The sequence below is a fragment of the Ambystoma mexicanum genome, chromosome 8 (genome assembly GCF_040938575.1).
Source record: "Ambystoma mexicanum isolate Mex_15411 chromosome 8, UKY_AmexF1_1, whole genome shotgun sequence".
Lineage (NCBI taxonomy): Eukaryota > Metazoa > Chordata > Amphibia > Caudata > Ambystomatidae > Ambystoma > Ambystoma mexicanum.
Genome location: NC_090929.1, coordinates 647,276,049 through 647,302,373, shown reverse-complemented (window position 1 = coordinate 647,302,373; position 26,325 = coordinate 647,276,049). Strand labels below are relative to the sequence as shown.

General features: G+C 49.4%; 1 protein-coding gene across 1 annotated transcript in view; it reads left to right on the top strand.

The window, feature by feature from the left end:
* The window catches only part of HTR6 (5-hydroxytryptamine receptor 6), a 306,006-nt gene that overhangs the window by 244,757 nt on the left and 34,924 nt on the right, over positions 1-26,325 (top strand). Inside the window, exon 2 of the mRNA XM_069610382.1 lies at positions 11,950-12,108. Within this exon, the coding sequence (XP_069466483.1) occupies positions 11,950-12,108 (159 nt within the window). The remainder of the gene's footprint in view (positions 1-11,949; positions 12,109-26,325) is intronic.

The window sequence follows — 26,325 nt, the reverse complement described above, 5'->3', positions numbered from 1 at the left end:
GGTCGTTAAAGGGCACTTCTCGGTGGAATGCTCAAAAGAAGAAAAAATATGGAAATGCAAGTGTGACAGCTGTGGTTTAACCCACGGCTGCCACACTTAAGAAAAAAATCATGACAGGGTCAAAAATGGCACCAGCCTGATTTGCGCCTCCGCCTGTGCCTGTTTCAAGATGGCACAGGGGAAGACCCTCATTTCAGGGCCTTTAAAAGTGCTTCCTGTGTGTGGATTTGGCATGCGCTTTTAAATGCCCTGAAATGCCCCCTTATTTGTGCAAATGTACATAGGGGACCCGGGGGGACACCTGAGTGAGAAGATACGCTCATTCAGATACCTTTTGTTAAATGGGCTTCTCCCTTTTTTGGCGCATGTGTGGAGATGCGCTGGTGCATCTCCTCCCTTCTTCCCAAAAACGTTTTGTGAATCTGGCCGAAAGAGTCCATCCCCTACCCAATCATAAGACTCAGATATTTCAGTGTTTATATCACTTCAATGTTGTGTTCATCCATAGCAGCAGCTGCAAAAGGAGCTCTGCCGTGATGAGCTCTGATTATTTTGTAAACTTTAAAATTGCATTTCCCCGCTTCCGAGAGGATGTGGGGGGAATGCAGCGGTGGCACCCCCACATGTCAGTAAACTGGATTCTTGGTGCTTTGCTACCTTGACATTGTGCCTTTCCAAGCATTGCATGACCTTACTTGCCTGATGAGGTGGTTGAGGCCACTAATATTTCACAACATCAACAGACTGGTGTTAAATCGTTGCCTCTACATGTCAGACAATTGAAGATGACGGAGTGTACCTACTCCCGAAAGTGAGGTATTGGCTGAAAATATCGATAACAAAATATCGTGCATTGTGCATTCGGCTGCAACTAAAATACCGAATCCCATTATACCGTTCAAGGGGAGCAGGGATTGCGGGGCTGTCCCCTCCATTACATGGATAGCGGGGGACAATAAAGTAAGAGTTGCAGCGGTAGAGGGTAGTCGGTGGCACAGAAAGAAGTGTGGCGTCAAAAGGTAAGTAAGTAAGTGTACAAAGAGGTAGCGGGTATGGGCATGTGGGAAAACGTGATCTATGCAATCAGTCCTCAGTGCAATTTTCTTAGTCGACATTTTCATCTTCCAAATTTCAAGCCGTGCAGTGATCACATAGATCCCAAGCAACACTGTCAGAGTGCTTGAGGTTTGTCATTGCACTGTTGGCGAGACCTTACACGGAAGTGTACATTATTTTGGAGGAATTTCTAAGCAGAACCTGCCTCTGGCAAGAAGCTGCCTGAGGCACAAATCTGTATGCCTGCAAACTGGTCAAAGGAAATCAAAGATAAAGTGATACCTGGCAAGATACATCATCAAAGGTAAGTCATAAATTGATGATTTGGCTAATAAGTAATTCAAATTCTTGCAGCGCAATAAAATGGCAATAAAGTATGGGTGCAGTGAAAGACAGGTGGGGTTCCGGGCTTTGTTGATTAAAGGAAAAGCAGGATACCAGTGATGAGAGTTTATAGGAGAAGGGGGAAGAGTCTTGCATCCCAGTAACTGAGACAAATGGATCCCTTCAGTGTACTACAATACACTACACTGCCAGCATGGGGTTCCAGACCAGGATGGCATGATGGAATACCTCATTTGGCAGATCTAGAGAACCTGAATCATAGAGAAGGCGCATCACTGATTACATCAATTGCAGTGGATGAAATAACTGATGCTGTTAACTTCATCAGAGCCGGAAAAGATTTTGGAGTGGTTGTGCTAAGCATAGAACTGTATAACCACTTGCCAGCCTTTCTTGCGTCTGACCCTGTTGAAAGTTTACAGAGGAAATTTGTGGTAGGGAACATTACAAAAAACTCAGGAGGGCTCACTTAATAGTCTTAGACAAACAGTTTAATTTGTAAAACTTGGTGTTTCACCCTAAGTGACCCAGGGTAATCCAGACGTGGAACCCCTTGCTCACTGTTCCGTAGAGGGGCTCAGCTTCACCTCACTGAGGAAGCCCAACAAGGCGGAAACACATGTCTGGTGTTGCTGATGGTACTCTTGTTCAGAGGAGAATTGCCCAGCTTTTGGTGCAGGACTGCATTTGTGGGTTGGACCAGACTGATATGCAAATGGATATTCCTCCTCTGCGAAGGGTGCAGTGAGATAAAACATGGTTGTAGACCTTCCTGAGTGAAGGAAATTCCATAGAACAGGGTGTTTGACCCATGTTCGTTCTCATTAGAGCGGCTCCCACACTCTTTTCTAATATATACAAATGCTGCTTCATTCTTGACTTTCAGATAACATCAACTACACCTTTCTGGTAATAATCTAGATACTTAGGAGACATCAGAGAATCCTCCAGTGGCATAACCCCCTCTTCATCAACCGACGTCTAACTAACACACTCGGAACATTCACCTGGGTTCCACCCACCGAGTATCCCACGTGAGGTAATACAACTATGGCATGCAGCGGCATCGCCCAAACATTTGCACAGACTGCACGTTTTCGAAGCAGGCTTGATAGACAATAGTGTGTATGGACCAATTACTGTGGTATAAATTGATCGGAAGTGTAAGGCGTTGACTATCATCTGAGAGCAAAAGTGTCAAATAAGAACTGCTTGGAATGTTGAAGAGAAGTATCATGCGTTTTTTGGCTGGAGAGAGGTCAACAGACATTTGGGTGGGTACTGGTGAGATGAAAGAGAGCGAGCGATAGCACAAGGAGGCTGAACCTCATAACAGGCGGGACCATGAGTGGTTTGCTGCTGCTTTGAATCACCTCTGCTCCCGCGAGGGGCATTTCGGATCATGTCTTGCACGTTCCGAATGGTCACAAGGACTAGTAGGACCGCCTCTTTCTTGTTCATCAGTTTTAATCTATTTGCCTTTTGTCCCCATGCTCCCTCCCCGTTTTGCCCTGTGGGCACTTTGAAACACAATTTCTTGATGTATAAGCGCCTTACAAATGCACAATAGATAAATAAATGTCCTGCGCTGCTCTCAGTTCTGGGACGATTCTTGTTATCTTGGTTGTCTCTTTTTGACCGCTTGAGCTGCCTCTGATCTGCTCTCTGTTGCTACATAGCTGCCGCTGCTCCGGTGCCCTCCTCGCTGTGGAATGTCTAGAGTTCATTCTCCTTTGCTGGCATCTTGTTGACCAATTCGTTGAAGGTCCTGTTCCCCAGGGTCTCCTGTGTCTGGGCGCAGTGTGATTTCTGTGCCCCACTGACCGTGACCATAATATGCCTTTGATCATGATCCTCACACCACAGTTATCCTTTTGCAGACCTCTGGTACTGGAATCTGGAACTGGAGCTCTTCTGGTGGGGTCCCACAAGCTCTCCCCAGCCTGGTGGGTGCCACCTCCCGTGCACCTTTGGCCTGTCAGTAGAAAGTACTTGCCCCCATAACCATGAGAGAACTATTGAATTCGTTGTTTTAAACCCTATGGACAAACATTGGGAACTTCTGAAACGCCTTAAAAGTGTCATTAGGGAGGCCACCAGGGGGTGCAGGCAATATGGCTGCCTGATTCCACAGCTCACTGTGTAGCCCCGGGAAAACAGAGGAGTCACCCTGAAATAGTCCTCCAGACCCCAGCAGATTGCGAGATTCGGGTGTCAGAACCCGTCAGGAGCCAACCAGTCCTTCTCTGGAGATCCAGGGCCCCCCAGGTCCAAGATACGCTGCAGCGTGCAGCGAAGCCGCCCCTCCCCCCCAGGGCAGCTCACTAGCTCCAGCGGAGGAGCCCGCCGTGGAGCTTCTCATCGGCTCGAGGGAGGAGGAGCTCGACGCCCCGCCGGGGCCGCAGACACACAAAGCGGGCTAAACAAGAGCCCTCCAGCCACGCACAGCTCCGAGGGACATTGAGGAGAGGAGCCGCGCGGCCCCCCAGCTGGTGGAGACGGCGCTGGCCCCGCGCGCAACCCCGCCTCCTGCGGGGACTTTGAGATACCGGCCCGTGCCGACGCGGGAGCGCGCCCGGGCCCCCTCCCAGCTGTGACAACGAGCGTGATCCGGGGAGCGGCACCCCGCAGGACTCTGCTCCGTCCCAGGTGAGGCCCCCTCCTAGCGACCTGGGTCGGGGCGGAGGGGCGTTTGAGATGATCTGACACACCTCCCAGCAACAACCCAGTGAACTTGGCCCCCCCCGAGCCGGGCCCTGCCATCACCTCGGGCCGACGCCAGAGCACGCCCAGGGCCCCTGCCCTCCTTCTTCTGTCCCCCACACCGCCCACTGGAACCAGGGGATTGGTATTGCCTACCCAGGCGCCACAGAGGACACCAGATTGGCCCTTGGGCACCCCAGTCCCCTCAGGTCCCGCTCTGGGCCCCCCATACATGCCACAGTAACTGGAGGGACCCTGGGGAGATTCCCATCTGCGGAGGCATCATTGGGCCAGGAGGCAGCCGACAGGCAACCACGAGGAGCTACTGCCCCCCCTTTTTTTTCACCATATGGGGCAGGTCTAAGGGAATTAAAGTACAACAAGGCACCTAGGAGGGCAGAGTTCCCCGGGACTCTGCATATTGGGACCCCCCGGTAACCCACAGCGGGGGCTGTGCCCAAGACGCCGTTGGCAAAGATCCTTTGAGTACTGACAAGACAGTGCATGTCAACAGGGCCACAATGAGGTTCTAAGGGAAGTGCCGCTCCGACCCCCCAGGAGTGTACGTGGAGGTGACGCAGCTACAAACCGGGGAAGACAGCCCGCTGCGGAGGTGGAAGTATAGACCCTGGTGGTGGTGAGGACAAACGAAACGCCTGAGGAAGCCAGGAACGCATAGGGGGAACAGCGCCACATGAGTTGGAAAGAAACTCTAGCCAAATACCAATTTATCCCAGGTCACCCAGACATGGAGACTAACCCCCCCCCCGTACCCCAACCACTCCGGAACTACACGCCATCCAGGGCAGTGTTCAAACAATCCTGGATGAAATAAGAGGGATGCGGTCCGATATGGGGGCTAAACTGGCCGACCTCACCACAAAGGTTTCAACATTAGAGGATCGAATCGAGGGGGTCAAAAACAACCAAGCCTCCACCGACCTCCTCGAGGCACAGACTGAGGCTAGATTTAAGGAGATACGGCGCCGCGAAGAGGACCTCCGCCTGAGGGTCGATGACATGGAAAATCGCGAGAGGAGAAATAACCTACGGATCTTCGGCCTGGTTGAAGTGGAAGGAGAGACTCAGGGAGGTCTGGAAGGAAAGGTACAGGACATTATCAGGATCGTCCTTGGAACTGACTCCGGGGAACGGTTCTGATTGACAGGACCCACAGAGCGGGCGGGGGGGTAGGGCCCACGCTCTGTACTGGCGAGGTTCCACTACTACAAGGACAAGGCCAAGATCTTGGAAAGGGCAAAGACCTTAAAGGATATCCAATATGGGAACTCAAGAGTGACAATTTTTCAGGACCTCCCAGCACCTACACTGCAGATGAGGAAAAAATGCGGGCCCATCACCAGATGGCTGCAGGGCAAGGGAGTCTGCTACCGCTGAGGACACCCATTCTACCTAGCTTTCGAGTGGCAAGGTGAGAGATACCAACTTGTAATGGAGGAGGACATTCTGAGAGCCACTGAGGACTTGGTGGGCACCCCGAGCACATCACAGGACCGAGGTGGAGACGGGGGAGATCGCAGCCGTGCCCCACAGGGACCTGATCTAGCTCAGGGGAAGCTCAAGGTTAAGGGTGCATGGAAATTTCGGAAAACTCAACACCCCCCCGCAGGCCGAGGGGAGCCCACATGAGTGCGCTCAGAATATCATGAAAAGCACAAATGTAACAAAAGCCGTTCCGGCGGTCACCCTGAAGTCCTGGTGATCGCAGGGGGAGGGGGGGAGAAATTGAATTTGAAATCGAGATTGAAATTGAAGATGTTTCACATGTTGCCATGGTTGGCCACTGGTTTTGTTTGATGGGGGGGGGGAGCGTAAAGTCACAGGAGGAGAAATGTGAAATTGAGGGTGTTTTACAGGTCAACACGGGTGGCCTGTGGTCTTTGTTTGGGGAGGGTAAAGGAGAGTAAAGCGTAAAGTCACGGGACGAGGAAAGACATGGGCACTGCGGTTTGCAGCTCACAAGCCTCACCCCCAAGTTTAAAGTCCACCATGGGGTTGTGGGAAAATGCGGCTCCGGACGGGGGCCCAAGGTGAGGGGGTTGGACTGCAGTGGTGTGCCTTGGTGGGGTGTGGGGCGGGGGGGGCTCCTCGGAGACCCCGAATGCAACTAAGATTGGGGGACTATCTGGGGACAAAGACGGGTAGACAAGTTCAGTTTACAGGGACACTCCCGGGGCCAGGGTAGCAACCCTGGTGGTTCGTCGACTAACTCCGGCACGAGTTGGGTTAAGGAGACGAACGCCTTGTCAGATGGGAAAGGGGGGAGCGATAGGGGGATAGGGGGGAGGGAATAGTGTAAAAGTTGAAGGGAAAAACACGTCATGGGATAGGGAGCAACAGGAAGACATGGACTTGAAGGACCACACAGACATTTTAATGAGCATGGGCAACGACGATCATGGTTGAAGGTCGAGTTGGTACGCTCAACGTAAAGGGCCTGAACTCACAAAATAAACGCTCCCTCACAAGCAATATGCTCCGCAAGCAGAAACTGCTTGTCCTCTTTCTGCAGGAAACACACTATAGGAGGGGAGCGGAGTCGACGATCAGGGGGAATGAAATAGGCAGGAATTTTTGGGCCTCACATAAGTCTTCCAAAAAAGAGGGGGTGGGCATTCTCCTGGGCAAATCAATGCATCTTACAGAGGTGGAGACGAAAAGGGGTTTTGGGGGCAGATTTCTTGGCATAAAGGGGTTCTCTCAGGGGCGGCGAATCACCTTGGCCACCATATATGCGACCAACACTGGCCAGGTCAGGTTCATCCACAAGATACTTCAGGTTATGGACGAATGGGCAGAGGGGGCAATGATCCTGGGCGGAGATTTTAATCTCATCACGGACCCTCACCTAGACTGGTGGTCGGCTAAGGGGACAGGGACAAAGGAACCCACGAAGGAAAACCTCGCATTGAGGGACATCCTGCAGGAATATTACTGGGTTGACGTTTGGTGGAAGTGCCACCAGGTACCCGGGGGATATACATTCTTCTCCCCCCCACACCAGACATATACCAGAATTGACCTATTACTGGTCTCCGAGGAGGGAGGAGGGGTGATAAGTGGCCCATCGGTGGAGTCCGTCACCTGGTCAGACCACGATCTTTTGGTCATGGACTGGTGACTACAGGAAATAACAAAGTCTTATAGATGGCGATGCAATGACACCCTCATGAGAGATCAGGTATTCAAAGAATTCCTCTGAAAGGAGATCGAAGCCTATTTCACAACAAACGACACAGGGGAAACGTCGATGGTCATAGTCTGGGAGGCAGCCAAGGCCACATTTAGGGGCCTCCTCATAGCTGAGGGCTCCAGGAGAAAGAGGGAAAGGGCGTTGACTGAATTCAAGTTACAGAGAGAATTGCAAGCCCTGAGGACACAGCTCACTAAGGGCGACATAGATTGGGTGACCCTCCTGGGGGAAATGAGAGAAAAGAGGCAAGCCCTACACACAGTCTTAATTGGTGAAGTGGTTAAAAAGATGAGATATACTAAACAGAGATACTACGAAAAGGGAGACAGGGTTGGGACCCTTTTGGCGCATAGGCTTAGGGAGCAGGGCGGACAGACAGGTGAAGGGTATTGGAGAGGGGAGAGGAAATACCCAAACCAAAACTGAGCAAATAATACAGTCTTTTGCGGGGTTCCACCAAAATGTATATACCAAACAGGAGGAGAGGACCCCGGACGAGCTCTGGAAATATTTAGAGGATCACCCTCTCCCCCGGCTCACCGATCTAGAGAGGGAGGTCTTGGAGGGGGACATAGCGGAGGAGGAGGTGGAGCTGGCCATCAAGCGACTGAAAGTGGGTAAGGCCCCGGGGGGTGACGGATATACCGCTGACTTCTTCAAACAATTTCAAGCGGTTCTGATACAGCCGCTGGCTAAGCTCTTTAATCAGATTAGAAACCCAGAGACCATCCCACCAAAGTTTCTACAAGCCCTGATCACGGTCATACCAAAGCTGGGCAAGGACCCTACAGACTGTGGATCATATAGACCCATTTCACTTTTAAACGTTGACGCAAAAATATTTACCAGAATCCTAGCCACACGTCTGGAGCGGTACCTTCCCCAACTGGTTCACCCAGATCAAGTAGGTTTCATACTCAATAGGCAGGGCGCAGATAGTATGCGCAAAACTATACACATACTGAGCTCGAGGGAGGTCAGAAGGGAGGGCGCTCTTCTCCTGTCCCTGGATGCGGAGAAGGCGTTCGACAGGGTGAGCTGGTCTTTCATGGGAGGGGTCATGTCGTCTCTGGGGATGGGGCCGAGATGGCGGGGTTGGCTCTCCGCCCTTTACTCCAACCCCTCAGCAAGGGTGGTAGTCAACGGCGGGGAATCAGAGGTATTCCCACTAGAGAGGGGCACCAAGCAGGGGTGTACACTGCCTCCTCTCATCTATGCACTGGTGAAGGAACCCTGGGCCATAGCGATTAGGGGGAATGAGAAGATTAAAGGCATCAGGATGGGGGATATGCACTGCAAGGTGAGCCTATTTGCAGACGATGTCCTGCTCTACCTCTCTGGCCCTTCCCAGTCGGTCCCTGAACTCTTCAACAGTTTAGAACAATATGGGACCCTCATGGGCTACAAGGTTAACCTGGGGAAGTTGGTTGCATTCGTGGCAGGGCACCTCAACGAAGTGGATAGACAGTATGTGGTGGATCTTCCGTTTTGCAACCGGGAGGAGGGCTTTTGTCACCTGGGGATCCATATAGCACCTGATTTAACAGACCTTTTTATAGCCAACTACCCACCTCTGTGGTCCGCAATTAAACGGGATATGGAGAGATGGTCAAAATCTGGTTTATCCTGGATGGCCCGATTTAACTCAATTAAAATGGTGATCCTCCCCAAATTCCTTTACTTGTTCCAAATGCTCCCGACCTAGATACCGAGGCCATTCCTCCTGGAGATTAGACACGCCCTTTTGTGTTACTTTTGGGCGGGGAAGTCCCACAGAATTGCCTATGATGCACTCACAAGGCCCAGAGACAAGGGGGTGGTCAGCTTCCCAGACCTAGACACATACTATAAAGGCGGCCCAACTGAGAATTCTGGTCGACCACTGGTTTTCACTAAGAAACAGTGGGTAGCTTTGGACAACAAACTCTTCTCTCCGGTTACTCTAGATGAATGGCTGTGGGTCCCTAAGAGGCGCATTCCAAGGAGTATCCTGAACCATCCGTTCCTGGGAGTATTGTGGTCCATATGGAAAGAGGGGGGTTACCTCAGATGGCTCATGACATGGCCTTCGCCTCTGAGCTGCATATGGGCTCCTCCACTGATGGACGGGATCAATGAACCACTGGCCTTTCAGAAGTGGTATGAGGCGGGCTTGAGCAGAGCGGGACAGCTTTGGGTGGACGGTGCATTCATCTCCCTCAGAGACCTCGGAGACAACCTGGGCCTGGGTGACCTCTCTCCATTCCGATTCTTGCAACTTAAAGGGTCCCTCACCGAAAGTAAGTGGGGAGACACCCTTAGGAGGGACCTAACAGATTTCGAAAAACTTCTGATCACGTACAAGGGTACTAAAGGGGTAATATCCAGGCTCTACGGCCTTCTGTTGTTGTCCACCCCGAGGGATCCCCCCCCACCCAGGTGCAGTGGGGAAAAGACTTAGGTACACCCATCACCGATAGAAGGTGGACCAAGATGTGTAGACAGGCCAACCGCTCCACGGCTGCACCACAGTATCGTCATCAGGCCCTGAAATTAATCCATAGATGGCACTACCCACCGCAGAGAATAGCCAGAATGAGGAAGGGGTACGACCCACATTGTTGGAAGTGCCACACTGAACGGGGCGACTATGCACACATGTGGTCGAAATGTCGGGTGGCACAGACCTATTGGAATGAAGTCCTATCCTGGATAAAGGAAGTGGATGGCATTGATAGAACCCTGTCTCCATGGTTGGTCTTGTTTGGTATTGAGGTGGAAGGAGGCCCGAAAGTGACACACGACCACATGTTACAGGTCATGTTGGTGGCGGCCAGGTGTTGCTGGGCCCAGAGGTGGAAGGTCTCCCAACCACCAGGGGAAAAGGACTGGGTGACCAAATTGCGCGCTATACATGACATGGAGTTCCTTACTCACTTGATTGACGAATCCAAAACCAACATCGAGGGTCTATGGCTCCCTTTCTTCGACAAATATGGGTCGGTAAATTGAGCTTGAAGGAACATTTTAGAACTACTGTTTGGGTTGTGGACCGGCCCTACTGAATGCCACCCTCGAGGATTGGACGAGCCCCACGAGGAGGGCGGTATGACCCGGAGGCCTGGGCCCTTCGTTCCGAGCGTTCACATAAGAACTGCCTACTACCTGTACCACATTTCATCTTACTTTGTCGGACCCTTACTATGTTAGTTGCTCTACGACCCATGACGTGGGAGAGGGAGGGGGGGACCATAGGGAATAAAGGTTCTGTATGCACTTTGAATTTATATGTATGATTGTTTTCCCAATGTCATAACCTAAATGTTTCAATAAAACTACATTTTTTTAAAAAAAAAGTGTCATTAGCATTGCTGCACCTATAAACCTGCATTGTACCTCTGGTTCCATTGCGATACTGGGATTTTCTGAGAAATCCTGATGTTTCTAAAGGAGTTTTGTTATTTTATATGCATTGTTAAGTGATAAATCACAGTGGTACACTCCCTATAGACCCTATAATTTAGCTAAATTGTGCTTGAATGTGCCAATTTCTTTCTACTGTTTCTAGGAGTGAAGTGGGCCCCTTCTAGGTGGACTGGGGCACGTACTATTTTTCACTTACCCGATTGTGTCTTTATCGGTCTTATAAAGTATTATACCGCTTTACAAGCTGTGTAGTATTTTGCTTAATTTAGCTGCCCTTTTCACTGGTTTTAGGAGTGAGCCGGGACTTATTTAGACGTCTTACTGTTTTTAAACACACACTCTGATATTAATTTGACTTGCCATTCATTTGAAATGTGTTTACCTAAAGAAATTATTCTATTGAAGATTATGTATATATTTTCGATATATTGAGTGTGGTATATTTTTATTGTGTGCTTTCGTAGGTCGAACAGTACCTTAATACAAACCCTCGCCCCTCCGAAGAATAAAGCCAGGCTGCTCTCTTCCATGACCATATGGAGCAGCTGGGGGTATATACACAACTGGATTGGTCTTGTGAACCCCTCACCGGAAGGATTCTGAAAAACCTACCTAAAGGCGCTGAACAGGCCACTAGACTGAACCCATGGGCAGCGCAGGTGGCATAAAGTGTCAGGCCCATGCCTAACAGTAACTACATAGGTTTCTTTGTTTGGAACCGTGGCCTGAATTTAGGAAGTCCAAGAGGCTGTTGGTGCAAGGCTTATCTGGCACAATGGGTACCATGCCTCTCCTCCCTGCTCTGGTCTGTCTCTGTACACAGAAAGTTGTGGTCCAGCACCTTGAGGTGGTAGCCTGTATATACGCCGCACTTAATAATGGTCTCACTCATCAGGGGTGGACTGGGAACCAAAATAGGCCCTGGAAATAATGTTCAAAGTGGCCCCATGTTACACATTTTCATCAAGTCCAACCCTTTTCCTATGAGGAAATTTGGAAATAAAATAGGTTACCGCACAAAAGAGATCCATGGTGCAGAGGCCTACCGGGAAATCTCCAGAGTTCCCTATTGGCCAGTCCACCCCTGTTCATACTTTCCATCTGTCCTGTCCCTCCTCTGCGAGATGGGCCTGTTTTTGCAGACATGCTACTCAGTAGACATAAAATAAGGCACCGTGCATGCCCCCAGCGCACAAAGGTTGTGACCATGTTCTTCTCTTTGGCAGGTGTTCCGAGTGCAGAACCCTCTGGTCGGAGGCGGCGAGAACAGGAGATATGTGTCAAAGCACAGCAAGAAAGCGCTAAAGGCCAGCTTGACTCTGGGCATCTTGCTGGGCATGTTCTTCATCGCCTGGCTCCCATTCTTCGTCGCCAATGTGGCCCAGGTGAGTGCAGGGGTGTGCAAAAGGGCCAAGAGGTGCATGACTTACGGTTTTATGCGGTCTCATCGCCACCATTTTGATAGTGGACTGTAGTTCATGACAATTTCACCTTTGCCTTAGAATTGTCTTCTTTCTTTTAATGGGCAGTCCCCCTATTGAACCCCACCCGCCCCCTCCCATACTTCTTACCCCTACCTACATATGTATTATGTTGTGTCAGAGCCAAATAGTCTACTGCAAGAATTGTTGAGGTGGAATCACTGCAGACTGATTTAAACACAGGCCACAGTTTTCATGGCCAGAACAGGAAAACATTGGACTGAAGGAGGATCCAGTGGCATCATCCACTGTGGAGGGACTACACTGAACTGAAGGAGGGGGAACCTCACCCTGTTAGGACTGGGCAATCTTTGACAGATAGGGCGATAGCAGGTATCACAACACTGGGTCTGGACAGCATCTGACGGGATGAGGGACAGAGCATCTAGCAACAGGCCGGGGAGCATGTGACAGAGAGAGCAATAGGACTTAACCTTGTGGAAGCACTGTGAGTTGATTGTCCATCTGCGCCCTATTTTTTAAAATTGTTGCGGCCCCCCAGGACCTTGTAGCTCGTCTCACAGTCCCTGTTCCCTTCCCACTACCGCTACCTGGTTGCCTTCCCTCCCGCCTCCCGCCCCGCCCCTGGGCCCTAATTGGTCCTCTGAACAGTGTTTGCGAGGTCTACCGGCCCGTTGATCACACCGGCTCCACTTTACCTCGTGGAAGCACAGTGAGTTGATTGTCCATCTGTGCCCTATTTTTGAAATTGTTGCGGCCCCCCAGGCCTCTGTAGCCCGTCTCACAGTCCCTGTTCCCTCCCCACTCCTGCTTCCTGGTTGCCTTCCCTCCCACCTCCCGACCCGCCCCAACCCCTCTGTGACTCTATCTCCCCTCATTGCTTTGTTTGCTTCCCTTCCCGCCTCCCGTCTCCGTACCTCCCCCACCCGCTCCCACTTCCTGATTCTCCATCCCCTCCGCCTCCCTGCCCGCCCACCCCTCCATGATTGGCTGGTCCTACTGGCCTTAACTGACCCCCCCCAGGGCAGCCCTCTGCCCGGCAGCCCCTGCGGCTAAGGGGCCCATGGCAAAGGGCGGCTTCTACAGAGGTGGCTCCAGAAAGTGTCAGCAGGTGTCCACAAAGGAAGCAAGAAACCAGTAGCCTGCCGTCCACCAGCACCAAACTAGAAAAGTAAGCGTGGCAAGGGTGGGGACTGAAGCAATTACTTCACTCCAGAAACCACATATTGAGGTCAAGCAATATTGAGTGTACCCATTCATTTCACTGTGCAGTGAATCCACTGTGCTGAATTACACATCTTGATATTACACCCAAGCCTTAACTCCGCCACGCCTCACCATGACTCCATCCCTCCCAGCTAGATCCAGGGTGAGAGCCTCACTCTGGTGCACCTCCAACCCCCTCCCCTTAACTCCTCCCCCCTCCCATCTCCAACCTTCCCATCCCACACCATGATCTCACCCCACCCCTTATCCAACTCCCAAGCCAGAGGAGCCTGATGGCGCGCCAACTATCCGAAGACCTCTGTTTCTCCCCACCCGCCTCTGAGCATACACCCCCCTCACACCTCTTTACCCCTGAGTCTGCCCCCCTTCCCACCACTGAACCGCCCACCCACCCACTCAGAACCACCTCCACTCCCCCTGCCCTTTCCTCCTGTTGACTCTCACTAACATCCACCACCCACCATATCCCTTCCCCTCCCTAAAAACTGCACGTCTCGCCCTGGCAAGAACAGTGGCCGCATCCCCATCGCCCTCCGACCCCCCCTACCCTCTCACACACACCAAGTGCACTCAAACCCTTGAAAATAAGAAAACAAACCTGGTCCCCTTCAATCTTCCACTACTCCTCACCCCTCCTTCCTCGACCCATCCCCTCAATCTCCCACCCACCACCATCATCACCCCCCTCACCCCACTTACAACCCCTCTCCCTTGACTTCTCACCCAACACACCTACCATCCCCAACCCCATGCGACTCACCCTTGAATCCCCAGTCCCAATCCCCTCTGCCCAACTACCATCGCGCACACCCCTGTCCAACTCCATCCCCCCCATGCCCACCCCCTCCTCCACCCACCTACTCTTCCCAACCTCCAACGACCGGTCTGCATCTTTCACCTCCTAGATCCTGCTGCCACCCATCCCTCTCCCTCTTACCCCCGACCCACCCCCACCACCGTCCGCAGCCACTCACCCAATTCCCCCACAACCACCGCTATAACCTCCAGGACAACCCCCCATTCCGAAGTAAGATGCATCCTTTTTAATGCCCGCTCTGTAACAAAAAACAGACACAGCATCTTTGACCACCTCGCCTCGGACAATCCAGACCTAGTCTTTATCACGGAAACCTGGTTCTCTGACGACTTTGCCCCTGTTGCTCATGAGGCCCCCCCGCCCCCGACTACTCCTTCATCCCACTCAACAGACCCTCTGGAGGAGGTGGAGTAGCAGTCGTTTTCAAATCACACTTCTCCATCTCACTCGTCGACTGCCAGACAATCACTCCTTCTTGCGAATCGCTTCTCATCAAACTATCACTCCCACAGACGTTCGCCCACAGCTTCCTAATTATCTACAAACCCCCCAGCTATGACAGACATTTCACAACCAACCTCTGTGACAATATAGCCACCATCCAAGTAAACCACCCCTCTCTCACTGTTCTAGTGGACTTCAATATCTGGTTAGACATTCCCACCAACCCCATGACTCACTCACTGGTCGTCTGCCTTGATGCGCTTAACTTCCACCTCCACATGAACAGCCCATCTCACACCAAAGGACACACCTTTAATGTCATCTTTAGCTCCCACGACCAGCTACATCTAACCCCCCATGTACCTGTCATCTGGTCTGATGACTTCATTGTCCCTTTCAACATCCACTCCCCTGCCTCCATGACCATCCTTGTGCCAACTGCCCCCCTGCGCCGCAAATGCTGGAAGAAACTAAAGATCCTGCCTAACCTAGCCGAAGCTCTGCTTCAAAGACCTCCCTCAACCATCCCACGAAATGAACCTTAGCCATCGACTCCTGGCTCAATATCTCAATAATCCTGCTCACCCCCACTTGCCAATCCTCCGCTCGCCGTGGTCCTAATCCCAGATGGTTCACAGCAGAACTGAATATTGCGAAACAACTGAATAAATCCCTCAAACGCAAATGGCGGAAAACTAAAACCACCCTGAGTAGATCCACCCTTGCGCTGTACCATCGCCAGTACAAAGCTGAAATCCAAAAAGCTAAAAAGCCCACTACAACACTCGAATTCTCAACTGTGGAAACCCGAGCAAGGAACTCCATAAATCATTTCTGAATTCGTCAAACCGACCTGTACCTCAGCCCAATCCACCCCATCTCAATCACTCTGTGACTCGTTGTCTCTACACCACTGCTCTCGACAGAACAACCTCCCTCAACAACAAACTGGCCCTTCTCTCACCACCACCTAATCCGTCCACCCTATCAATCATCCCCCCCGCCCGCCACGGCAACAACTCCACCCACGTTCGACTCTTTCACACCAATCTCGAGAGACGGATTTCTTGATCTTTTCTCTGCTCAGAAACCATCTGGGTCCCCTCTTGACCCCTGCCCCTCAGTCCTCAAAGAAATATCAAGGCATAAAATAAGCAGTGCCGTATAGCAATTTGCTATGCAATTCTGTAGGTTTGCTAATCAAATGGACCCTTGTGTAGCAAAGTTAGCTATTTAAGTTGTCCTCTTCAATGAAAGCACAGTTCGCCATGCATTCCTCTCTTACCCTCAGTGCTCTCTTCACCCTCTTTTCTATGTTCCCTTCAAGTGCTAATGGAGAGAAAGTGCAGCAGTAATCGTCTCCTCCACTCTTGACTGCCAAAAGCATGTGTGGGAGTGCTAGGCAGGAATTTCTTTTTCAAATAATTGCAATCCAGAAGTAATCAGGATGATACTTTTATTAAGCTCTCTATATCCTGTCTAGCAAAAGGTGTATGTGCCAACTTTATATATTTTTTTAAAGACAGCCATGCAATTCCATTCCTAAAATCTAAGTGGTTACATAATGCATAATTACAGTATTGATACTGCAAAACACTGCATCATCTCCATGCTTTACAGTAATGTTTAGGTTAGTGTATCTACATGTTATAGTGTCAACTATATTTCGTTTTGTTGGGAAAGATGCATTATATTGACGAGTGAACACTTTTGAAAATGCACATGATCAAATGCTTTTGATGACAAACCTTCGTCTGTAACCTGCAGGTTGCATACATCTTGCAACTGGTGCTCAACCCATGAGCAAACCCATACTCCTTGATATTCTATATTATCACCCTGTTGCTTTATACAAGGTACCTTGAAAATGAGATGACCACAAACTACAATATTCCACCTAGTTTGCCCAGTTTCTGCCTGCTACGCAATCCACTCTGCTTAGTCTCTTTCTTGCCTCTTACATAATGATACACAAAGCTAACTAGATGCTTATGAAAAGTAGTGATCAGTAGTTCCATCCAGTCTGTACATCTACTGATCGACTGCAATACCAAACACTGTAGTTGGCCTCGAGAGCTTGATTTGCTTTATGCTTATGATTGTATTATATATTACCACCTGTGGGAGATAACTGGTGAAACTGTTTTCAGAGCCTTTATCACATCTATTTATTTGTGTCCATTCATACAGCTAACCTTTTACATTTTACAGACTCTCATCTATGACTCGCAAAGTCTTTCTGCCCACTTGCATAGTCGAGTAGATTTTATGAAGGGCGAGTAGCATTTACAAAAGAAGTTTGAAACTTTTATTTAACATTTACTTTGTTTGCAGTAAATATCAAATACAAGTTGCACTGTGCATAGCTGGCCTCTATGGGGAAGCAGTGACCCAAACATAAAGTGGTTTGTAGTAAGATGCACCATTTGACAGAAATCACTTTTTAAATGTGTTGTCCTCCATTCCTATGCGTCGAGTGCATTTCTCTTAGGCTGAATAGGTAAACTAAGTTACCAGGCCTGCAGGTCTAGCTGAAATTTTAAGAATTGGCAAAGCCTGACTTCTCTCACTAATGTCTTATTTTAGCGGTACGCAGAACTGCTGAATTGTTGCTCATTTAATGTCTTGCGTACAAATAACGTCTTGTGACATTAACAATATTAGCACAAAATTGCTAATCAAATGGGTCTTTTTGCTAATCAAAAAACATTTAATTAGCAAACTCTGCTAATCAATTTTTTAAAACTAATTTATGCCTTGCAATATTGTCATCCACCTGTGCAAGAGAGTATGCAAGAACCATACTAAATGACTCCTTCAGTTCGGGAATCTTCCCAGACGCCCTCACAACTGCACATGTCAAGCCTCTCCTAAAAAAAACTTCCCTCGACCCCAAAAACTACTGCCCCATCTGAAACACCAGGTTCCTTGCTAAACTCATTGATCGAACGGCACACTCCCAACTAAATGCCTTTGTGGAATCCAACAACCTCCTGGACCCAGCACAATCAGGCTTCAGACCACGACACGGAACCAAAACCACACTAGCCTTAATCTGTGACTATCTTAAGATCACTGCGAACTCTGCACAATGTGCTGCACTAATCCTCCTAGACCTCTCTGCCGCCTTTGACACAATTAACCATTCAATCCTACTGGACCGCCTCCGCTCCCTAGGAATCCGTGGAAACGCTCTCAAATGGATAGCCTCCTTCCTCAACAACAGGATACAAATAACCCTCCTCTCCGCCTTCACTTCCGTTGCCCGCTTAATACTGGAGTACCACAAGGAGCATGCCTATCAGCCCTCCTGCTCAACCTCTATATTTCCACCCTCCCTGTAATAATTCACCCACACAATATCCTGTGCTATAACTATGCCGATGACACCCAAATAATCCTAAAACGCCTCAACTCAGACTCCAACTCTCAGCCCAACCTCGCAGCCTGCCTCCCTGTCATTGATCGATGGATGATTACAAACCACCTCCTCCTAAACCCCACCAAAACCGAAATCATGGTGTGTGGCAACACAGAGCTTCTTCCCCACCCGTTACCTTGGCCCACATCCATGGGCAATCCACCCACCACCTCGGCCACAGTAAAAAACCTTGGATGCACGCTCGACTCTGACCTAACCCTCTCTCGCCAAATAAACAACATATCTAAGTCTTGTCATTTCCACCTCAAAATTCTTAGACGTATTTTTCCCTACCTCTCCTTTCCTAACAGACTTGCCGCTGTTCAGTCTATTGTAATGTTGAGACTGGACTACGCTAACTCCCTCTATCTCAGAGTCCGGGCATACCACCTCATTAAATTACAAAGAGCACAAAACACTGTGGCCAAAATGCTTCTAGCACTGGGCCCAAGAGACCACACCTCGCCAGCTCTCAGAACTCTCCACTGGCTCCCAGTTGGAAGAAGGGGCACTTTCAAAAACCTATGCATCACACACCGAGCGGTGCACAAAACCGGCCCGATATACCTGCAAGACAAGCTTAAACCATACCACATGTACACACTCTAAGATCAAGCTACGCCCTCCTTTTAGTGATACCAAACACCAACTCAGTCAGGATAGGAGGATCCTCGTTCTCAGCCTTGGCCCCCACACTATGGAACTCGCTTCCACCCCACATCCGACTCACCGTAAACAACTTGTCATTCTGCAAACTACTGAAAACATGGCTCTTCCCATAACACAAATGACCTCCCAATATATGTCCAAATCCCCCAGCAACCAAATGACAAAACACCCAACAAAGCTGTCCTACCTGGTGCACACCCACATGATAGGACAAAATGGATGGATCAGAGGGACTGATGGAGTAAATAGAGTCGAAGGATGGAGTAAATAGAGTGAATAGTCAAAAATCAGAGTAGATCGAACAGAAAATAAAGGAGTAAATGGAGTGGAAGGAATGGATAGAGTGATTAAAATGGATAGACTGAATGGAACGAATGGAGTGTTATGTTATGTTACTTGGCATTTATATAGTACCTTATGTATCATTGGTATGATCTCAAAGCGCTGGTAGGTTGAACGCCCTCAGAAGTCAGTAGAGAGGGAAAGGGTCATAAGGTGCGTGTGTGCACCGGCTATGTGTGCAGCCAATGTAGCAGTTGCATGTTATCTGCTTCATAGCGGTAGGTGTAGCGGTTGGGAGGTCAGGCATATGTGTTCATTCTGGGGGGATGACGCCCAGACTGATTTGTGGCTGCGGTAGGCCTGAGGAGGCGCTTAAGCTAGCGGTGTGCTCAGCTGATGTTTACTTAGGATGATGGGGAGTATGCGGCGGGTGTTAGTATGAGAACAGCTATACCGAATATGTCATAGTATTGCTGTGTTCTAGATGAGTGTTGGTGTGTAGGAGAGAGTAAGCGTGGTGGTGTGATATGGCGGTTATCAGTTATGCGCTTGAGATCGGGCACTCCATCTGTACCATCTATTCTATCCGTTTTATTTACTCTGTCTGTTCATTCTACTTCGTCGTATCATCCATTTCGTCTGTTGCATCCATTTGGTGATCAGTAAGGCGTAACACTATCAGTTCTATCCACTCCATCTGTTCCACCCACTACATCTGTTCAGCCATTCTTCTGTTCCATTGGCTCCATCTGTTCGATCGGCTCCATCTGTTCGATTGGCTCCATCTGTTCCATCCACCTCATCTGTTCCATCCACTCCATCTCTTCCATCCACTCTATCTGTTCCCACTCCATTTGTTCCATCCACTCCACCTGTTTTGTCTACTCCATCTGTTCATCCACTCCATCTGTTCCATCCACTCCGTCCGTTCCATCCACTCCGTCCGTTCCATCCACTCCGTACGTTCCATCCACTTCGTCCATTACATCCATTCCGTCCGTTCCATCCACTCCATCGACTCCATCTGCTCCATCGACTCCATCCATTCCATCGACTCCATCCGTTCCATCGACTCCATATGTTTCATTCATTCTAACTGTTCCATCCACTCTACCTGTTCCATCACTCTACCTGATTTCATCCGCTCTACTTGTCCCAGCCATTCTACCTGTTCCATCCACTCCGTCTGTTCCATCCATCCACAGAGGATGGAGCGGATGGAACAGATGAGGCGGATGGAACGGATCACGCGGATGGACTGGATGGACTGAATGGACCGGATGAAGTGGATGGAACGGATGGAGTGGATGGATCGCACGGAATGTACGGAACGGATGTAGTGGACGAAACGGAGGAAGTCGACGGAACCGATGGAGAGGACAGAATGGATGGAGTGGACGAAACGGATGGCGCGGATATTAAGGATGGTGCGGATGTTACAGATGGTGCGAATGTTACAGATGGTGCAAATGTTACAGATGGTGCAGATGTTGCAGATGGTGCGGACGGTACAGATGGTGCGGACTGTGCAGATGGTGCGGATGTTACGGATGGTGCAGACGTTACAGATGGTGTGAACGATGCAGATGCTACGGACGGTGCGGATGTTACGGACGGTGCGGATGTTACGGACGGTGCGGATGTTACGGACGGTGCGGATTTTACGGACGGTGCGGATGTTACGTATGGTGCAGATGTTACGTATGGTGCAGATGTTGCGGATGTTACTGATGCTATGGATGCTGCGGATAGTGTGGATGCTGCAGATGGTGTGGATTTTGCGTATGTTGCGGGTGGTGCGGATGGTGCGGATGTTACGGATGGTGCGGATGTTACGGATGGTGCGGATGTTACGGATGGTGCAGATGTTACGGATGGTGCAGATGTTACGGATGGTACGGATGGGGCGGATGTTACGGATGGTGCGGATGTTACGGATGGTGCAGATGTTATGGATACGGATGGTGCAGATGTTACGGATGGTGCAGATGTTACGGATGGTGCGGATGGTGCAGATGGTGTGGGTGCTGCGAATGTTACGGATGGTGCGGATGTTACGGATGGTGCAGATTTTATGGATGGTGCAGGTGTTACGGATGGTGTGGATGGTGCAGATGCTATGGATGTTGCGGATGTTGCGGACGTTGCGGATGCTACGGATGGTGCGGATGCTACGGATGGTGCGGATAATGCAGATGTCACGGATGGTGCGATGGTGTGGATGTTGCGGTTGGTGCTCATGTTACAGATGTTGCGGATGGTGCAGATATTACGGATACTGCGGAAGATACCAAATCTGTATCCCCAATATATCCTATGTACCTGTATCCCCATATGAGATACATTACTCACCGTAATCGTATTTCTGATGCTTGTATCTGCTTAGATTCACATGCTGTGCATAGGTCGACATCTAGTGGAAGCTGCGGAGTATTACAGTTTGTTTTTCAAAACTCAAAAATGGGCATCGACACAGGGCGTGCCAGTAATACTATCCCTAGTGTGACGTCCACTGTACCCATGATCCCTCACGCGTCTAAGACCCTCAGATTGTATTTTTTCTGACATTAGGTTGCATGAGGAGTAGCGTGAGTACAGGTAATCCAAGCAGATAGATAGATAGATAAGACTACAAGCATCCATGTGCCTTCTCGCAGAGGGGAGGAAGGGTGGGTCGCATGTGAATCTAAGCAGATACAAGCATCAGAAATACGATTACAGTGAGTAATGTATCTCTTCTGAGGCTTGTTGAATCTGCTTAGATCACATGCTGTGCATAGATTAGCGAGCAGTGTTAAAAGAAGGAGGTGGGATGTGAGAAGGGTCATGAGCAAATAAATGTCTTAAAACCGCTTGTCCCACTTGAGTATCTGTCTTGGAATGGGTGTCAATGCAGTAGTGCTGAGTAAAAGTGTGAATAGAGCTCCAAGTAGCTGCTTTGCAAATGGTGTCAAGGGGTACATTTGCAATGAAAGCCAGAGTGGCCCCAATGCCTCTAGTAGAGTGGGCTCTTGGCGTGAAAGGCAGAGTCTTTCCAGAAAGAGAGTAACACATCTGGATATAGTTAACAATCCACTTAGAGATGGCACCTTTAGAGACGCGATCTCCCTCTCTGCCTGTAGCTACGGAGACAAACAGCTGATCTGTTTTCCTTAGCAGTCTGGTCTTGTTTACATAGTAGAGGACCACCCTACGCACATCTAGGGTGTGTAGTTTCATCTCAGCCGAGCTTTGTGGGTCTTGGAAGAAAGCCGGAAGCTCGATGGACTGGTTCACGTGGAATTTAGAAATAAACTTAGTTGAGAACCTAGGGTCTGTACGTAAAACCAGTTTATCTTTATGAAATGTAAAGAATGGATCCTGTACTGACGGAGCCTGAATTTCACTGACCCTTCTTATAGATGTTATTGCTACTAAGAAGGCCGTCTTATAAGTCAGGTGTTTGAGACTGCTTTTATGCATGGGTTCGAATGGGGGGCCCATGAGTTTAGATAGCACCATGTTAAGGTCCCATCCTGGTGGTGGGTTAGAAATAGGAGGGTGAAGTCTCTTTACTCCTTCCATGAAAGCTTTAACCACTGGTATCTTCCACCACGACACCTCGTTATGAGAAGTGGTGTATGCTGACAGCGCTGCCAGGTGTACCTTCAGTGAGTTAAATACCAGTCCTGCATCCAGCAGGTGGTGCATGTATGTGACAACTGTGGAAGGAGTGCAATCAACTGGGTTGATTTGCTTATTCTGGCACCAGATGGCAAATCGTTTCCATTTGTCAAAGTAGCAGTGCCTCGTGTTTGGCCTCCTAGATTCCTTTAGGATGTCCATACATCTCTGTGGTAATTTGAGATGTCCGAACTCTATGACGTCAGGAGCCATGCTGCTAGGTTCATGGAGTTGGGTTGAGGATGCACTGTTTGACCTTGGTGCTGGGACAGTAGGTTGTACCAGCCCAGGAGTTTGATGGGTTCGCACACCGCTAGTCTGCGCAGGTGTGGAAACCACGGTTGTCTCGCCCACATGGGAGCAACTAGGACGAGCGTCATTGACTCTCTGTTCATCTTGTTGATCACCTTCCTGATGAGAGGTGTTGGTGGAAAAGCGTACGCAAACATCCCTGACCAGTTCATCCACAGGGCGTTCCCCTGGGAGTCCGGCTGGGGGAACCTGGATGCAAATCCTGGGCATTGTCTGTTTTCGCTTGTGGCGAATAGGTGTATAGTGGGCAAAACCCACATATGCATATTCACAAATTCAGATTAAAAGCGGATGAACTATTCTTCTTGGAGATTGGGCAGAACACGCATGGAGGACATAAAAAGTGATGAGGATATAACAGTGAAGCTAAACTGACGAGGATTAGATATTTGAAGACGGGAGTGATCCACAGTATTTCAGGTACAATGACCCATTTTATTGAATAGGGGAATCTTTTAAATTAACAATACACGGAAAAAAAGGATACAAGAACTAAACAGAAATATATATCTATTTACAGATACAACACTTTTGAAGAGTAGAATTGGTCGCACCTGATGAAGGGCTCAGATAGCCCGAAATGCGTTGTGCATTAAAGAGAAAAAAGATCATTTATAAAATGAGTCTCTTGTGAACTTGGGACAACTTTTGAACTATAAAGACCCAACGGGAAATCAATTATCAAAGAAATATATCAAGTGACCTTGGTTAAAAACAACTGGATAAAAGATTTATATTGTTTATGTGTTAAAAAACTGTATACAATCTGAAAATACAAGATTGCACGAATGAAATGTTTGTTAAAATGTTTATTTTGAAAAATTAACCAAATCAGACAGACATATTGATTTAGAGTATTGAGAAACTTTTTATTTATTTTCGGATTAAAAAACATGTTTGTATCAAACAAGATTTAGCAATTTGTTTTGCATGTTTTATGCTCAAAAGTGTGCACAGAGTACGATCATTTTAGCTAGAGTGATCACACAAACCGTTGTACTTTGGATTCTGTAGCCCAGAATCAGACTCTGTATAGCACCTAAGCATTGTTGAAATTATACAAAAAATCACTTGAATCCACACTGAGTCCCAGAGTGCTTCTCTACATCCGTATTCACTATAGTGGGGAAACCCCACTGAGAGAAGATATCTTCTACGATTTCTCTGTGTAGACACCATTTGTGTTCCTCTGGGAGGGGATCTCTGCTCAAAGCATCCGCCAGAGAATCGAGATCCCCTGGAACATGTTGAGATGACAGGAAGATCGTCCGTCTTAGTGCCCATATCCAAATTTTCTAGGCAAGCTTGGACAGATTTGGCGAACGAGTCCCGCCCTGCTTGTTTATGTAAAACATGGCTGTAGTGCTGTCCGTCCGGATCTGCACTGACAGATTCAGCAGGTAGGGTTCGAACGCTTGAAGCGCTCTGAATACTGCCAGGAGCTCTAGCAGGTTGATGTGATACTTGGCCACTGAGTGAGACCAGAGACCCTAAGCTGTGTGGTGGAGGAGGTGAGCTCCCCACCCTGTCAGGCATGCATCGGTTGTGACTACCGCCTGTATCTCGGGATCGTAAAAGGGTTTCCCCTTGGACAGATTTTCTCTTGTCCACCAGTGAAGGCTTTGTACCAGTGTTGGCGAAACGACCACTAGATCGTCCCACTGACCACTTGCCTGAGACCACTGTTTCGCCAACCATTCCTGCATGGGACGCATGCGCAGGCGCGCGTGGGGGACTAGGTAAATACATGACGCCATCATGCCGAGCAAACGTATTGCTTTGCGTACCGTTATCTGGCGGCCGGCCTGATATTGCGGAATTTGCAGCAGTATATTCCGAATTCTTTCCTCTTATGGAAAGGTCAACCCCTCTTGCGTGTCTAGGATAGCTCCTAGGGACTGTTTGGAGGTGCTTGGCACCAGACTTGACTTCTTCTCGTTTATTGAGAAGCCTAATTCGAAGAGGAGGTCGATCGTCCTTTGAATGTTTGTTCTGCAAATTACTGGGGTCTCCCTCGTGATGAGCCAGTCGTCCAGGTAAGGGTACACCGGGATTGCCTCCCGGCGTAGGTGTGCTGCCGCCACCACCAGTACCTTGGTGAATACCCTTGGAGCCGAGGCTATCCCGAAGGGCAGTACCTTGAACTGGTAGTGCCGACTGTCCACCTTGAAGCGCAAGTACTTTCTGTGCGCTGGGAACATGGAAATATGAAAATAAGCATCTTTCATGTCCAATGTTGCCATGTAATCCCCCTTTTTTAGGAGGGGGATTACCTCCTGGAGAGTAGTCATGTGAAATTTTTGGGGCTTGACATACTTTGCAGGCCGTAAGTCCAATACTGGGCGCATTGTCAAATCGTTTTTTGGCACAAGGAAGTACGTTGAATAAATACCCTTGTTTACCTGGTGTTTCGGGACGAGTTCTATCGCGTCCTTTGCTAGAAGATTAACGATCTCCTCGAGGAGGATCTTCTGGTGGTCCAAAGAATGTATTCTTTGTCGTGGAGGGTGGTTTTGGGGACGCTCTAACAGTTCTATGCAGTATCCTGCGGACACTGTGGACAGCACCCATCTATCTGAAGTGATCCCTTCCCAAGCTTGGGTGAAGTTGGAAATGCGTCCCCCTACTGGGGATGTGTGAGAAGGGACCCTGAACGGAACATCACTATTTTGGTCGAGGCGTGCCGCCGCCTCTACTGGGGCTGCCTCTACCCTTACCACGCCCTCTCTTATTACTTCTGCCATAACCCTGGGTAGACTGCTGGCTGTTGTTGTTCCATTGTGTACCCTGCCCCTGGGAATAGTTAGACCCTCTCTGGGAATTTTGTCCGCGTGGGTGACGAAAATTGCCATTCCCTCTCTGGTTAGGGGGTTTATTGGTTAGTTGGCCTAGGGATTTGAGTGTCTCATACTCGTCCATTGCATTTTTCAGCACGTCCTCGACTGCCTTTCCAAACAATAGATCCGGCTCCACCGGTTTGTCTATCAATGAAGCCTGGGTTTCGGCCTTGAACCCAGACTGTCGCAACCAAACATGCCTTTTGATAACAGTACCTTCTGCTATCAATCTGCCGGCTTTATCCGCGGCATCAAAGATTGCTTTTAATATGCAACCGGACACGGCTCTTCCTTCCGCCGAAACTGGTGCCAATTGGCTTTTTAAGGGTTCTGGGGCGGAATCTATGAGTGCCGTGACTTCTTCCCACTGGTGGCAGTTGTAACTCGCCAGTAGGGTGGTGGAGTTGGCAATCCTTGCCTGGTAGGCGGAGGCGGAGGCTACTTTCCTGCCCAAGCCATAAATCTTCTTGCTCTCCTTGTCAGGAGGA